Source organism: Papio anubis, chromosome 17 (genome assembly GCF_008728515.1).
Source record: "Papio anubis isolate 15944 chromosome 17, Panubis1.0, whole genome shotgun sequence".
Classification (NCBI taxonomy): domain Eukaryota; kingdom Metazoa; phylum Chordata; class Mammalia; order Primates; family Cercopithecidae; genus Papio; species Papio anubis.
Window position 1 is genome coordinate 45,107,293 of NC_044992.1, and position 15,167 is coordinate 45,122,459.

The window sequence follows — 15,167 nt, forward strand, 5'->3', positions numbered from 1 at the left end:
GCCATCCCCCTTCCCACACACCACTCCCCGGCCACCCTCAAGTACCCACAGGTCAAGGAAATGAAGAAACAACAGATTTCACCCTGTCCACAAAGATTATTTGAGCACCTGCCAAACTCCCGGGCAAGAGAAACAAGTTTTTTGCTACTTTCCTGCTGTGTGACCTTGGGCAAGTTACCTTAACCTTTCTAAGCTGGAGATCAGGCCCCACCTAAGCACTCTCATGGAGGAAGAATGGGAATCAGAACTAAATACAGCAGCCTGCGAATGCTCAGGAAGTGTTAACGAGTCATTTTGAGTATTGCCTGGTGGATTAAACAATGTGGACAGAGGCATGGTCAGCCTAGCTGCAGGTAGGGAATGATCAGGGGAACCGTGGAGGACTCTGGCTAAAGAGCATCCTCTGTGGACAGGGAGGCAAAGCCCGGAAGCAGGGGATAAGCTGGGCGGGGGCTTTTGGCAGATTTAGGCTTTAACTGTGAAGACTGCTGGGAACCTGAGCCTACCTTTTTGGATCCTGAGGTGGTGTAGGGGGTGGGAATCTCCCAGGGGAAGGATGGAAGGAAAAGGCTTCTTGCTCTCTCTGAGCTTTGAAAAGCAGCAGTTGCCATCTTTCCTCACTGCTGGGAGAAAATTGGACTGAGAGGTGAGCTTCTACCAGGAGAGCCAGCCAGAGCTCTAGACTTGTTCTCTTCATAGAAGGGGGGATTCTCAGTGGCTTCGTTCCTCCTCCTCCTGCTGGGTTCCCTTTCAGTCTTTCCTGCCAGCACCAGCTCCCTTTTGTAGTCCAGAACAGGAAGGCAGGTCAGCCACTTGTTCTCTGAGGCACTAGCTTTCTCTGAGCCATGTGGGTTGACCCCTCTACCCTTTAGATATGAAGGCAAACCAGTGGGGACATCTGTCACCCACTAATCCCAAGGGCTAGGCAGATATTCCTTTCCCTAACACTCCCCAAGATCTCTTCTGAAGCAAGGGACCAGGCAAAAGATTGGCGGCTAGGCTAGGGGGTGTAGGGTTTTCTCTGGGACCCTCAGTGATCTTGGACTTGGCCACAAACAGGACCCATGAGACCAACTGGCAAGCTCTCCCTCACTGGAAAAGGTAATGGGTCCCAGGACCCTCTAAGCACACACTCTCTGGGATGAGTCATCAGCCCCTGCTGCTGCTTGGACGCTCAGGGCCTAATTGAGTCACCTGGCGGGGTGCAGCCAAATGGTTCTATCCTTGGTTCTAGGTGATTGGTAGCAAAAGTTCAACAGAGATTAGGCCTGGTTTAGGTGCCCTAAAATCCTCCCCCTCCTCCAATCTGGACCTGATCTCACTGCATTCTCCATTTCTAGTTCTGCTGCTCATACCAGGCAGTTCTGAGAGCAGGGATTACCATTCTTGTATTCTACGTGCCCTGAGGGTTGGTACCTGCTCATTGTATATTTATTCCGCAAAGGTTTCTTGAACATGTATTATGTGCTGCTGGGTACTAAGAATACAGTGCTGAACATGTCTCTGACAGGTATACATGTCTCTTGCTCTCGTGGAACTTGCAGTATGGTAGAGAAGTCAGAAAAATAAAAAGACGAATAAGTAAAACCACTAGAAATTGTGACAAAGGGCCAGGCACAGTGGCTCATGCCTGTAATCCCAGAACTTTGGGGGGCCGAGGCAGGCGGATCACCTGAGGTCAGGGCTTTGAGACTAGCCTGACCAACATAGGGAAACCCATCTCTACTAAAAATGCAAAAGTTACCCGGGCATGATGGTGGGTCCCTGTAGTCCCAGCTACTTGGGAGGCTGAAGCAGAATAATTGCTTGAACCCAGGAGGTGGAGGTTGCAGTGAGCTGAGATGACCCCATTGCACTCCAGCCTGGGCAACAAGAGTGAAACTCTGTCTCAAAAAAAAAAAAAAAGAAAGAAAGAGATTGTGATAAAGGATAAAAAAGAAACACCAAGGGGCAGCGCTAGAGAAGAATGGGAGGGTGGGATCTGCTTCACAGTATTCAGAGAAGGTCTCTTTGATGAGCTCTTATGTTTTTTTTTGGTTTTGTTTTTGTTTTTGTTTTTTTTTTAAAGACAGGGTCTTGCTCTGGCCCCCAGGCTGGAGTGCAGTGGTGCGATTTTGGCTCACTGCAGCTTCGCCCTCCTGGACTCAGGTGATCCTCCCACCTCAGTCTCCGGGCGTGGTGGTTTGCACCTCAGCTGGGACTACAGGCGCACGCCACACGCCCGGCTAATTTTTGTATTTTTTGTAGAGACAAGGTTTCACCATGTTGCCCAGGCTGTTCTTGAACTCCTGGGTTCAAACCATCCACCTGCCTCGGCCTCCCAAAGTACTGTGATTACAGGCATGAGCCACCGCACCTGGCTAAGCTAAATCTTAAAAGAGTAAGAAAGTATATTCTTTGTTGAATGAGTAAATAAATGAGGCAGTGTGACTTAGGACTAACTACTTCACTTTTCTAGGCCTGTTTCCTCATCTGAGAAAGCTAAACATTGGTCTGAATCCCTTTTAAGAGCCCCTGATATTGGCAGGGCTCATCATGGTGGAGACAATAATAGGGGGTATAGTGAAGGGGATTGGAGCCATGGTGGGAGGAGAGTGGGGAAAGTGGTGGACAGTGATCAGGCGTGAGTTGTAAAACATTTCTAAATGGTCTTCACAGGCGTGGTAACAGAAGACCCACCTCCAATCGTTACGGTAGGAGAGACAGTGCAAAGGCAGGTCCCCAGAGCTGGCCCTGCCAGTGTTTCCTCCTTGGAAACCACCAGGGAGAGACTCTCCCACTCCCATGACTCTTGCTCTGGAGAAAGACTTTGTCTTTCCTGTCCCATTATTGCCTGAAAAGAGTAGGAGGAGGTGACATTAGCAGCCAGTTAAAGAGGCTGAATCAAAATAAAACCCAGATGACTCAAATGGAACCCTGGCGGGCAGGAAAATTGATTAACCCCATGTGACAATGCAGGATCTGGGTGCCACCTTCGCCCTCCAGTTCCAGACCCCAGAAAATGGGCCATTGACCATGCAAGCATCCTAGAACTCCAACTGTAGCTGCAGGTGTTCCATCAGATTGGAGGGTAGGGCAGTGGTAGAAAGACATTCCTTCACCATGTCCCCAAATTCCTGTGGAGGTAATGCAGAGCCTCTAATTGAATTAGTAGGGTTTGGGAGAGAATAGAGTGTTTTGTTTTTGTTTTCTTTTTATTTGAGACAGAGTTTCGCTCTTGTTGCCCAGGCATAACCTCTGCCTCCCGGGTCCAAGCGACTCTCCTGCCTCAGCCTCCCGAGTTGCTGGGATTACAGGCCTGTGCCACCACGCCTGGCTAATTTTGTATTTTTTGTAGAGACGGGATTTCTCCATGTTGGTCAGGCTGGTCTCGAACTCCCAACCTCAGGTGATCTGCCCGCCTCGGCCTCCCAAAGTGCTGGGATTACAGGCATGAGCCACCACACCCAGATTTTTTTTTTTTTATAATTCTGTATGTACTTCATTTTTATCCACAGCCATGTTCTTTTCTGCTGTCTCCCAAACAATTTTTTAAAAAGTTACATTGAATTATTGAATATTGACTATTTCTTATCCATCAGAATGTGAGCTCCACAGGAAGATTTTGTTTGCTTAGTTCACTGCTATATCCCCATTGTCTCCTGGCACGTAAACAGTTGTTTGGTAAGTGCAGTAGCGCAATCACATCTCACTGCAGACTTGATCGCCTGGGCCCAAGTGATCCTCCTGCCTCATCCTCCCACTACACCTGGGTAATGTGTTTTTTTGTTTTCACTTTTGTTTTGAGACGGAGTTTCGCTCTTGTCGCCCAGGCTGGAGTACAATGGCGCGATCTCAGCTCACCACAACCTCCACCTCCCAGGTTCAAGTGATTCTCCTGCCTTGGCCTCCTGAGTAGCTGGGATTATAGGCATGCGCCATCACGCCCGGCTAATTTTGTATTTTTAGTAGAGACGGGGTTTCACCATGTTGGTCAGGCCTGTCTCAAACTCCTGACCTCAGGTGATCCACCTGCCTTGGCCTCCCAAAGCGCTGGGATTACAGGCGTGAGTCACTGCACTGGGCCTTTTTTTTTTTTGAGACAGAATCTCGCTTTGTTGCTCAGGCTGGAGTGCAGTGGCGCGATCCTGACTCACTGCAACCTCCACCTCCTGGGTTCAAGTGATTTTTCTGCCTCAGCCTCCTGAGTAGCTGGGACTACAGGCATACACCACCATGTCCAGCTAATTTTTGTATTATTAGTAGAGGCAGGGTTTCACCATGTTGACCAGGCTGGTCTCAAACTCCTGATCTCAGATGATCCGCCCGCCTCGGCCTCCCAAAGTGCTGGGATTACAGGTGTGAGCTACCACACCCGGCCTAATGTTTTTTATTATTTGTAGAGACAAGGTCTCCCTATGTTGTCCAGGTTGATCTCCAGCTCCTAGGCACAACCGATCCTCCCACCTCGGCCTCCCAAAGTGCTGGGATTACAAGCATACACGGTGCCTGGCCAGTAGTAGTTGACTGGTTAATCAATGTGAGTTCAAGGTCCTGTGCTAAAAACTTTGTATGTATTATCTTTCATCGGGATCCCTGTTTTACAGGAGGAAATAGAGAATCAGAAGAGGTGGAGAATTTGCCCAAGGTCATACTCAAGACTGAAATATTTTGAAGGGCAATGCCCAGAACATAGCAGACATTGCTCATTGCTATGAAGAGCTTATTCACACAGTCATTTGTGAACTCTTTCCTTTGGAAATGGTGACAGGCTGCCCCTCTGCATCCAGAGCTAATGCTATATGCCAAAGCTGAGATGTACTTTCCTTTCAGACAAAAAGGTACATTTCACACTGAGGACAGCTCAGCTTAGTAACCTGTGGCCAAGGAGCACCTGGGAGAGGGAACAGCTCAGGCTTTGAAGGCCTCCTGCCTGTGCTGTGCATGGGATCAGCTGACGGAGCTGGGGTAATTCAGATGTGGAGCTTACTCAGCAGCCTAGTGGCCTTTTTGGCCACAGAGCACCAACAACCACCCCTCCCCCAGCTCTGGTTCCCAAAAGCTTCCAGCTTAGAGAAAACGGAGCAGAAGTGCAGGGAGATGGTTTGGTTCAAACTCCAATCAGGAGGGAAGCTGATCACACACATATTCAAACTCCAATTAGGAGAGAAGCTGATCTCACACACATATACACTCAATTAAGTCTGGCAGTTGCCAAAGGTTAATAATGGAACTTATTATAGAATTAAGACAAAATGGCTTTGCTATTGAATTCCAAAATCTCTTCAACCAGGGTTCTCTCTGATTAATAACTGTAAGCTCATTTACAACACTGGCACACAACGTAGGCTAGAGGTATAAATCTGGAAGGTCAGCACTGCTTGCTAGCCTATATGACTTTGGGCAAGGTTCTTAGCCTGTTCCCATTTCCTCCTGTAAAACGGGACTAAAATGGTGCCTTCCTTACAGTGTTGATAAAGTTTATTACTCTATGAAAGATACTTATAGGCCTAGCATCTTGTAAGTACCTAAAAAGAACATCATGTAAATAATGACTAACTATTCACTAATCCTGTTCCCATTCCATCAGTTAATCCAAGGTTGAGAAGTCAGCCTGAAGTCATCCAGCAGATAAGACCTAGAAGTCTTCTGTGGCCCTGCCATTCCGAGGTTTCTGGATGCTCTGCCCTTCAAAGGCTGAGTGATGCCATCACAGGAACTCTGTGAACTCTATGTCATTAGTTCAACAAATATTTGTCAAAAGTCTACTGTATGTCAGGCACTCTCTCAGCTGAGCATACTAAAAGACAGCCAAGGTCACTGCATTAGGGAACTTATGTTATAGTGGGAGAAACTGGCAACAAATAACGAAATTGAAATATATTTTTTGGTAGTGCTGGGAAGGGAATAGATGGCATCTTAAGTATGTGCAATATGGACCTTTGTTTTTTATCACTAAGAGGCTCACAGCATCTGTCCAGGGCAAATGTGTAAAGCCTTGATTTCACAGACCTGGCTCTGAATTCTGGCTCTAAGTGACCTTGGTCTGATGAGTCAATCTTTCTGCCCTTCCTTCCTCATCAGTAAAACAGGAATACTAAGGTTGCTGTACAAATTAAAACATAAAACCTCAGTGTTTACCATTTTTCACTTTAGGTGGGCCAAGCTGGGACCTTAGAGGCCAGGTGGAACTGCAGGCTTGCACTGTATGTTTCTGAATGTTTGTTTTGGGACCAGGTATACGGTAATGGGGTTTCTTGTGGGAGCAGTTGCTCCTTCTCTGCCATTTGATGAACTAATTGCATTCTTTGCGCAAATCTCACCTTCAGTGGAGAAATGTTCTCAGTGAATCATTGCTGTTCAGGACTTAATGCAGTCTGGTAAGAATTAAAAGTTACTCTAACTCAGTAACCTCCAAATTGGATTTAGAAATACTAGAACTTCTATTTATCATATAATCGCTTTTTACTTTCTATTTTTGTGTCTTATGATTAGACAATATGTGATTATAGTAGTCCAAGTATATAATTTATAAACACATGGGATATGCATGATCAAAAGTTTACTAACAGGTATACAATCAGAAAAGGGGAAAGGCCACATGGAGTCTACAGCCCTCATTTTGCTTAACTAAGAAAGGGTTATTTCCATGAACCACCCTGCAGGCACCACTATGCTAATAAGCAGCAGGGTTAAGGAAAGGGCCTAGTCTCCTAAATCTCAACTAGTGTTCTTTCCAAGTTTCTTGGTGGGGGGCGGGGGGAAGGCAATGCAAGTACAAATGAAATACGTGATGAAAACTAAGTGAAAGGCCAACTTTTGGATGATCCGTTAGAGGACACATCATTAGCTTGAGAAACAGGCACAAAACAGAGGACAATCTCTGCTCCTGCTTCAAACTCTCCAAACACAAAACCTCCTCCATGCATACTTTTTCCTTACCTCATTTGTAGGACACTGTTTCATCTACATCACATTACACTACGTACAGTCCATTTTAAGATGTGTGTCCCTCCTTTCCCCCCCACACATACACAAACACCTCTCACCACACATTCCGACTTCTCTCAAACCATTTCACCTCCATGGAGGTGACACCATTTGGGACAAAAAAAAAAAAAGCAGCAAGATGTTGAAAATAAAAATAAAGCGGACTTTATTTAGAAGATAAAGGTGGTGGTTATCGGTTTTGGTTAATCTAGTTGGGCTCAAGTGTTTTACAGGTCTTAAATGCCATCACAAACTGGCATGCCAAGGGCATTCTGAATGCCAATTACAGATTGAAGTTGTTTCAAAAACAAAGATGCTATCAAAAGCTGATGGGAGTTTGGAAATTTCTTAAAGTCGGACTAATACACTTCTTAAATAGTAAGAGTAAATAGATTGCTTGGTTCTGAAAGTTAAAACGCTACGCTGAGCAATTCCCCTTTCTTCACAAGTCCCTAAGGCAATATTATAGTTGCCTCTGACAGCAAGTCCAACATTTCAACAGAGGGGGGCTGAGAAGAACTGAGAAAAATGAAAAGCAAAATTAATAAATGTAATTGATATAGGCAGCTGCCACTTGTGGTAAACCAAAGCCTAGTCTGATGCCCATTTTCTTCACATTTGCACTGACATCTTCCCAAGCAGACGGTAACTACATTCTTGAAGGAATGTGCCAAGACTAGGGTGGGGAAGGCCCAGACAGTGAGTGGACAGAATGCATTTTGCATCCAGTTGCCTTAGGTGGTATAACTGATTTAAGGACAAATACCCAGACTATGGAAAATCCACTAGCAAAAGGTTAACTAGAAAAGAGGATTAAATGCATAACCAGTGCAGAGTAACTGCAAGGCACCAAGACCACATCCAACCAGCCCATTTTCCTCCTCTCCACCACTGAATGGATCTGGGAGAAAGCATTAGTAACAGCACTCATCAACTGCTTCCCTGGAACAAAACATGACAAAACACACGGAAGGTTTTTTCATTATGGTTCTCGGTGTACTTTATTCTCCTGCTGTCTAGCTAAGCAGCCCACACAGGACAGAAATGGGTAGCACTGAGGAATGATCAGATTTTTTTTCTATCCCCAATATTTCTGCCCCCTCCCTAAGCCCTGACCCAAGCCTATCTAATAATCAGGAATGGTTAGTACATCATTCTGTTTCTCAAAGAACAACTGAAATGGAAACAAGGCATTAGAGGACCAGGCCTCTTCTTAATAGGGCTTAGGAGCTGGTATGAGCTCTTTATTCACAATGGAGCGTCTCTCCTTCAAATACCTGGATTTTTTTTTTTTTTTTTTTTTGTACACTGGTTCATAGATCGGCACTTGACTTTGAACCTGGCACCAAAAGGCACAATATCTGATACCCTGTACAAGAGCTATTAGAGATGCTGCCATATGGATGGGCAAAACTGAGCCAATCCCACTTATGAATGGAAGGCTTGGACATGGAAGGGAGGATATAAATGAGGAGTTGGAGAAAAACACAAGACCATACTTTTTGCTAGAGTGGAAATAAAAGTGGGAATGAGGGTCTTGTTTTTAGTCCTCTAAGGACCAGGAAGCAATTTTAAAACTTCCTTGGTTTTTCTGAAAGCAGCATATTCAAAATGCCAGCAAAAACTCCTAACAACTGCAAAACCAAAAGAGGATCAAAGCTCACCAACATCCCTTCTTATTGCTGAAAGACTCTAAAATTCAGGATGCCCTGTTCCCCTGTAAAAGGGAAAATAATTAAGTCTGATTTATGGTAATCATACATCACACTTCTAAAAAAATATTAAAGTGTGTGACCAGGGGACGTTTGACACCATTTTATTAACCTTCAACTTCAGTGGAAAAATATAACCTTTTTCAAGTGCCATTTTCATCACAAGAGTTCTAGTTAGTGTGTTTGTGTATTCACACACACACACTTTTTTTGTTTTGTTGGTTTTGAAGTGCAGCAAGAGACCAATACCGCATTGTAGTCAATCAAATAAAAGAACAGAAGGCCAAGCAGTTTCCAAATGGTTATTTTATCAGATTGTTTGAACATTTAATTTATCCTGTTTGCAATCCAAAATAGTTACCTGAAGTTTGCTGTTCTGTGTGTATGTGTGTGTTTACTTTTATTGTATATTTATTTTTCTAAACTCTTTGGCACAATTTTCTGGGGGCGTTCAGACTGCCACAATACAAGTCAGGAGAGGGCGTTTTCTTTGTGCTGCCAATTCTGATCATTTAAATTTTGGTTTGTTTGGGTTGTGACTTTTTTTGTTTTTGAAATCTGCGTTACTTGTAACAATTGTACTTACATTTTTCTATATCCTCTAACGCCAGAGTTTTCTTTTTCTCCCCCCTCCCCCCCACTTCTACATTCACAGTTGAACCATATTATTAGGAAAGGCGCCTTGATGAAAAGATCAGGATAGGAGCTCTGACCATTCGTCAGTGTTTTCCCTAGAATAAAAAAAAAAAAAAACAAAAAAACGAAAAAACAAAACAAAACCTAAAGAGCGTCTTTCCTGTTTTTTTTTGTTTTTTTTGTTTTTGTTTTTGTTTTTTTTTTTACATCTCTTGTGCTGCATCAGTAGACAGAACTTCGGTTAGTTTTATGAAATGCAACATCTAACCCCTTGTTTTCTGGGAAAAAGAAACTGCAATGACTTGAAGTTGAGAATGTGGATACCGCCTCACTCACACACACTCATTCTCAGACTGTAAAAAATCCCTCACCCTCCTTCTAGCCGGCAAGCATAGAGTACCATGTGGCAAAGGTACAGCGAAGGTGGGCTTGAGACCCAGACTCCATCTTTCTCCTCAGTAGCAAAGGCCAGGCTGCCTTTTACAACAAAGCACCACAGCTGAACCCAGTCCCTCCTCCTCCCCCAAACCAGGCATTCCACTCGGCACCGGCCAAAAGACAGAAAAGCTACTTCTAGCCTCTCCTGGGAAGAGACAGCTTTCTTTCTTTCTTTTTTAATAAGTAACTCCATTGTTTTTCTCTTTTCCAAGATGGCCGATGTTACGGTTTTCTACGAAGTCAGTGCTTACTTAGCTCACTAACAGCGCTGCTGTTGGCGGCTGCGGCTGCTGCTGTGGCAGGATTTTCAATGTGGTGTGTTTTCAAGCCTCACTCACTCATCCTCTCATTCCCAAACATTCAGCATCCGTGCACACTCCTCACTTCCAGGTTTTTCAAAAGATTGGAGATTTCCAGTGGGGGTCCTCAGGTTATCATCCCAATGGTAACAGATCTGAAAACAGATGGAAAAAAAGGTCAATCTTTGAGATCGCATATACCCAACAGAGCCAATAATGCTGACTCCTACAATTACATGCTCCTAGGCCTGAATGGAATTTGTCAACTTTTCAAGGAATGACACTCTTCTTGTCCTATGTGCCATCCACCTGCTCTTATTAACACCTATATCAGAGGATTGGAGGGAAACTCAAAGAGCCAATTTTACTGAGATCTGTGGGGTAAGATAACTAATTAAGAGGGAAAGAAATTAAAACTATATTTCAGTCTGGGTGCAGTGGCTCAAGCCTATAATCTCAGCCCTTTGGGAGGCCAAGGAGGCAGAACTGCTTGAGGCCAGGAGTTCAAAACCAGCCTGGGCAACTGGAGACCTTGTCTCTAAAAATTAAAAAAAAAAACTAGCCAGTCATGGAGGCTCTTGCCTGCAGTCCCAACCACTTGGGAGGCTGAGACAGGAGGACCAATTAAGCCCAGGAGCTGGAGGCTTCTATGAGGTATGATTGTACCACTGCACTCCAGCCTGAGTCACAGAGGAGACTCTGTCTCCAAACAAAATTGCATTTCAAAGTAGGAGCCAAGGCCTGGAGTGGTGGTGCACACCTGGGAGGCCGAGAAAGGTGGATCACCTGAGGTCAGGACGAGCCTGGCCAACATGGTGAAAACCTGTCTCTACTAAAAATACAACAACAACAACAAAAAAGCCTATAACTCCAGCAATTTGGGAGGCTGAGGGGTGGATCACCTAAAGTCAGGAGTTCAAGACCAGCCTGGCCAACGTGATGAAACCCCATATTTACTAAAAATACAAAAACTGGGCCAGGCTTGGTGGCTCACGCCTGTAATCCCAGCACTTTGAGAGGCCAAGGCAGGTGGATCACGAGGTCAGGAGGTCAAGAACATCCTGGCCAAGATGGTGAAATCCCATTTCTACTAAAAATACAAAAAACTTAGCCGGGCGTGGTGGTGGTGGGGCACCTGTAATCCCAGCTACTCAGGAGGCTAAGGCAGAGAACTGCTTGAACCCAGGAGGCAGAGATTGCAATAAGCTGAGATCGCGTCACTGTACTCCAGCCTGGGCAACAGAAGCGAGATCTGTCTCAGAAAAAAAAAAAAAATTAGCTGGATGTGGTGGCTTGCACTTGTAGTCCCAGCTACTTGGGAGACTGAGGGAAGAGAATCACTTGAACGCAGGAGGGCAGAGGTTGTAGTGAGCTGAGATCACGCCCCTGCACTCCAGCCTGGGCGATAGAGTGAGACTGTCTCAAAAAAAAAAGAAAAAGAAAAAAAGAAAATTAGTCAGGTGTGGTGGCATGTGACTGTAATCCCAACTATTCAGGAGGCTGAGACAGGAGAACTGCTCAAACCCAGGAGGCGGTGGATACAGTGAACCAAGATTGTGCCACTGCACTCCAGCCTGGACGACAGTGAGACTCTGTCTCAAAAAGAAAAAAAACACACACACAAAAACAACGTAGAAGCCAGACAACTTTGACTTTGGAAATCTTCTCTAGAGCTAGAAAACGTCTAAAAGCACTGCTGTAAAGAAAGAATAGAATGGAAAGGAATAGAAAACAGAAGAGAATTAGGGGGAAATGACATTACTGATGATTTTATTAGGACCCAAAATACTCTGGTAATTTCAGTGAATTCCAGTTATAAAAGTTCTGCTCTCCATCACTATGAGGAGTCAAACATTTGGCTCAAGGAAAAACTGAGGTTGCCTGACTCAGAAGCACCTACACGGGAAACAGTACAAACAAAAAAATGCCAGAAGGCAGTGCTTGCCAGAATGGCCTGAAGAAAATATACCTCCCTCCTCCAAGAAGTAGAAGAGGACAGTGGAGGCAAGATCTTACCAAGCTTGGTTCTTCAGTTTCCTCAGTTCTTTTGTTGCCCATGTAGCAAGGGTTTTTGCTTTGTTAGTCTTCGATCTCCGCCCTTCAGTTAACAATTCATGGATCATTGGCCTAGCTTCTACTAATTTCAGTACATCCTTCCCAAATGCTGTACATAAGTCCCTGTGCAAAACAAACACAGCTGAGAATGAGCTCCTGGCCCCATACCAATATCATGTTTTGAGCCTTCCAAACCAATGCTATGGGTTTCTTAGCATAATTCAAAGATAAATAAAACCCTCAGTAGAGTTCACTCAACAGAGGCAATTTGTTGACCAACATCAGAGTTTATTTGGGTGTAATACAGAGACCTTGAGGGTCTGGAATAAACTATCATGTGAACACTCAAAACAGGACATGAAGGGTTCTACAAAGAAATCTCTATGCCAAAGAAGTGAATTGTTGCCATCTGCGATACTCTCAAAACTCCTTACTCCATGTTTCTCATTTTCCATGAGAAGTTCTATTCAGCTCTTAGAAGCACGGTATAACTTACCCTATTAGTCCGGCAGCACAAGCTACTACTCCATCTGTATGATCCTCATCTCCAGCAATGTGGTCAATGAAAGACAGAATAAATTCTACTCTGGGTTGTACCAGCATCACATCCGCTATAAAAGAGAGAGAAGGTATTGGTCAGGCGCGGTGGCTCACACCTGTAATCCCAGCACTCTGGGAGGCTGAGGCGTGTGGATCACGAGGTCAGGAGATCGAGACTATCCTGGCTAACATGGTGAAACCGTGACTCTACTAAAAATACAAAAAAATAAGCTGGGCGTGGTGGCGGATGCCTGTAGTCCCAGCTACTCGAGAGGCTGAGGCAGGAGAATGGCGTGAACCTGGAAGGCGAAGCTTGCAGTGAGCCCAGATTGCGCCACTACATTCCAGCTTGGGCGACAGAGCGAGACTCCATCTCAAAAAAAGAAAAAAAAAAAGAGACGGTCTGATGCACCTGTCCCTCATATGGCAGGACTACATCCTTTTTCAAAATTTCCAACTATTATACCCCTATCATACAAGGTCCAAGCTGGATAACTAAATGCATATAGTTATATCAAATTATTCTTCCTTTGACTAATGTGTCATTCCTCAAGTCGACAGAAGAGACAAATATTCCTCTTCCTATAGGCAAATATAGAAGAAACAAATGTAACTTTTTCCTGAGCTAATGATACCAAAGGGGCGAAGTAAAAAAATTTCCCCAATCAGCAATAAGAACAAGTGACAGGAATTCTGACTCCCCAATCCTCCAATTTAGCTTGTGAGGATGGGAAGCGGGTAGGGAACCTGCCACTCATGGTTGATACAGAAAGCATTTATGTTGGGTTTCTTCCCCCCAACGCTTTTGCAGAATCCCATCCCTTGCAAAACTCAAGAAATATGAGAAAAAGAAGCAGAGGGCTGGGTGCAGTGGCTCACGCCTGTAATGGCGACTCAGGTAGGAGACTACCTGAGCTCAGGGGTTCGAGAGCAACCTGCACAACATGGTGAAATCCCATCTGTACTAAAATACAAAAGAAAAAAAAAATTAGCTGGGCATGGTGGTGCGTGCCTATAGTCCCACCTACTCAGGAGGCTGAGGCATAAGAATCGCTTGAACTCGGGAGGTGAAGATTGCAGTGAGCTGTGATCGCGCCACTGCACTCCAGCTTGGGTGATAGAGTAAGACCGTCTCCAAAAAAATAAAAAGAATAAATAAAAAAAATTAAAAAGGCTGGGCACAGTGGCTCAGGCCTGTAATCCCAGCCCTTTGGGAGACCGAGGCAGACAGATCACTTGAGGTCAGGAGTTCAAGACCAGCCTGACCAACAAAGTGAAAGCCTGCCTCTACTAAAAATGTAAAAATTAGCCGGGCATAGTGGCAGATGCCTATAGTTCTAGCTACTCAGGAGGTTGAGGCAGGAGAATTGCTTGAACCTGGGAGGTGGAGGCTGCAGTGAGCTGAGATTGCACCACTGTACTCCAGCCTGGGCAACAGAATGAGACTCCATCTCAAAAAAAAAAAAGAAAAAAAAAAGCAGCAGCACAGCAAAAACAATACTGTACAGTCTTCCCTAAGCCACTCTCTTCATTAGGGCACTGCTCTCCCTTCTTCCTGCCTTTAAGCAACAGGCACTAATTCACAAGCGAGCTACAGAATGACAGACATAGCCCATTTGGCTAAGTGCACACTGGCCAGTGGACGAAGGGAACTGGATTGTATACTCAACGGTGTACGTTCTCCTGATCCCCCTTCAATCCCTGGACGATTCCGGTATAGGCTTCCAAGCAGCTTTCCCTTAGCTCATTCAGATAATCCACCATGTCATAGTCTGACTGTAAGACACAAAGAACAGAACCTACATCATACTGAACACCTTTAGCTGCATGTTTGTCAACAGTCCCTCCAATTAGAGATAGACTTAAAGAACAGCCAAGATAGCTTTAAGCTTACCTTGTCCACCTGGGCTTGGGAGGCCTGCTGAAGAGTATTCAATACAACCTCTAAGTATTTCTTAAACTCTCCACCAATAGCAAGGGCAATATCACCAAACACTGACAGAATCTGCGGCTTCACAGACCTGTGGACGTTCTCATTCTGACAAGGAACAAAAGGAAAAGTCAATTAAGTCAAAACTTGTTTGGTCCAAAGATCCACAAAAATTTCATTTCTAACAAGCAACTACTGATTTTAAATATTTGGATGGTCCTTTATAGCTTACAAAACCTTTCCCAATTGCACCTCACATCAACTGTAAGAAGCTAGCCAGGTATTGGCATTCCCACTTTACACATGAGGCAACTGACTTAAGAGTCAAGTGACTTGTCCGAGAACACAGAAGCAAAGTAGCAAAGTTGGATATAGAACTTAAAGACACGTATAATAATTAACAATGGCTACCTCTGGAGAGAGGTATGATATACAAATGGTCCCCTGCTCATGATGGTTTGATGATTTTTCTACTTTACAGTGTGTTTATTGGGACCTAACTCCATCATAAGTCAAAGAACAACTATATTTACTTTTCTTTTGCATTTTACTGTTTTGTTTTAAAAACCTCTAATAGAGCACACATTC

General features: G+C 44.6%; 1 protein-coding gene across 1 annotated transcript in view; it reads right to left on the reverse strand.

The window, feature by feature from the left end:
• Nucleotides 1-8,969: 8,969 nt before the first annotated feature.
• KPNB1 (karyopherin subunit beta 1) overlaps nucleotides 8,970-15,167 on the reverse strand; it is a 34,873-nt gene continuing 28,675 nt past the window's right edge. The window contains exons 18-22 of the mRNA XM_003912895.5: nucleotides 14,544-14,687; nucleotides 14,320-14,425; nucleotides 12,606-12,720; nucleotides 12,071-12,232; nucleotides 8,970-10,209 (exon numbers count right to left, since the gene is read on the reverse strand). Coding sequence (XP_003912944.1) covers nucleotide 10,209; nucleotides 12,071-12,232; nucleotides 12,606-12,720; nucleotides 14,320-14,425; nucleotides 14,544-14,687 — 528 coding nt within the window. The 3' untranslated portion in view covers nucleotides 8,970-10,208. The remainder of the gene's footprint in view (nucleotides 10,210-12,070; nucleotides 12,233-12,605; nucleotides 12,721-14,319; nucleotides 14,426-14,543; nucleotides 14,688-15,167) is intronic.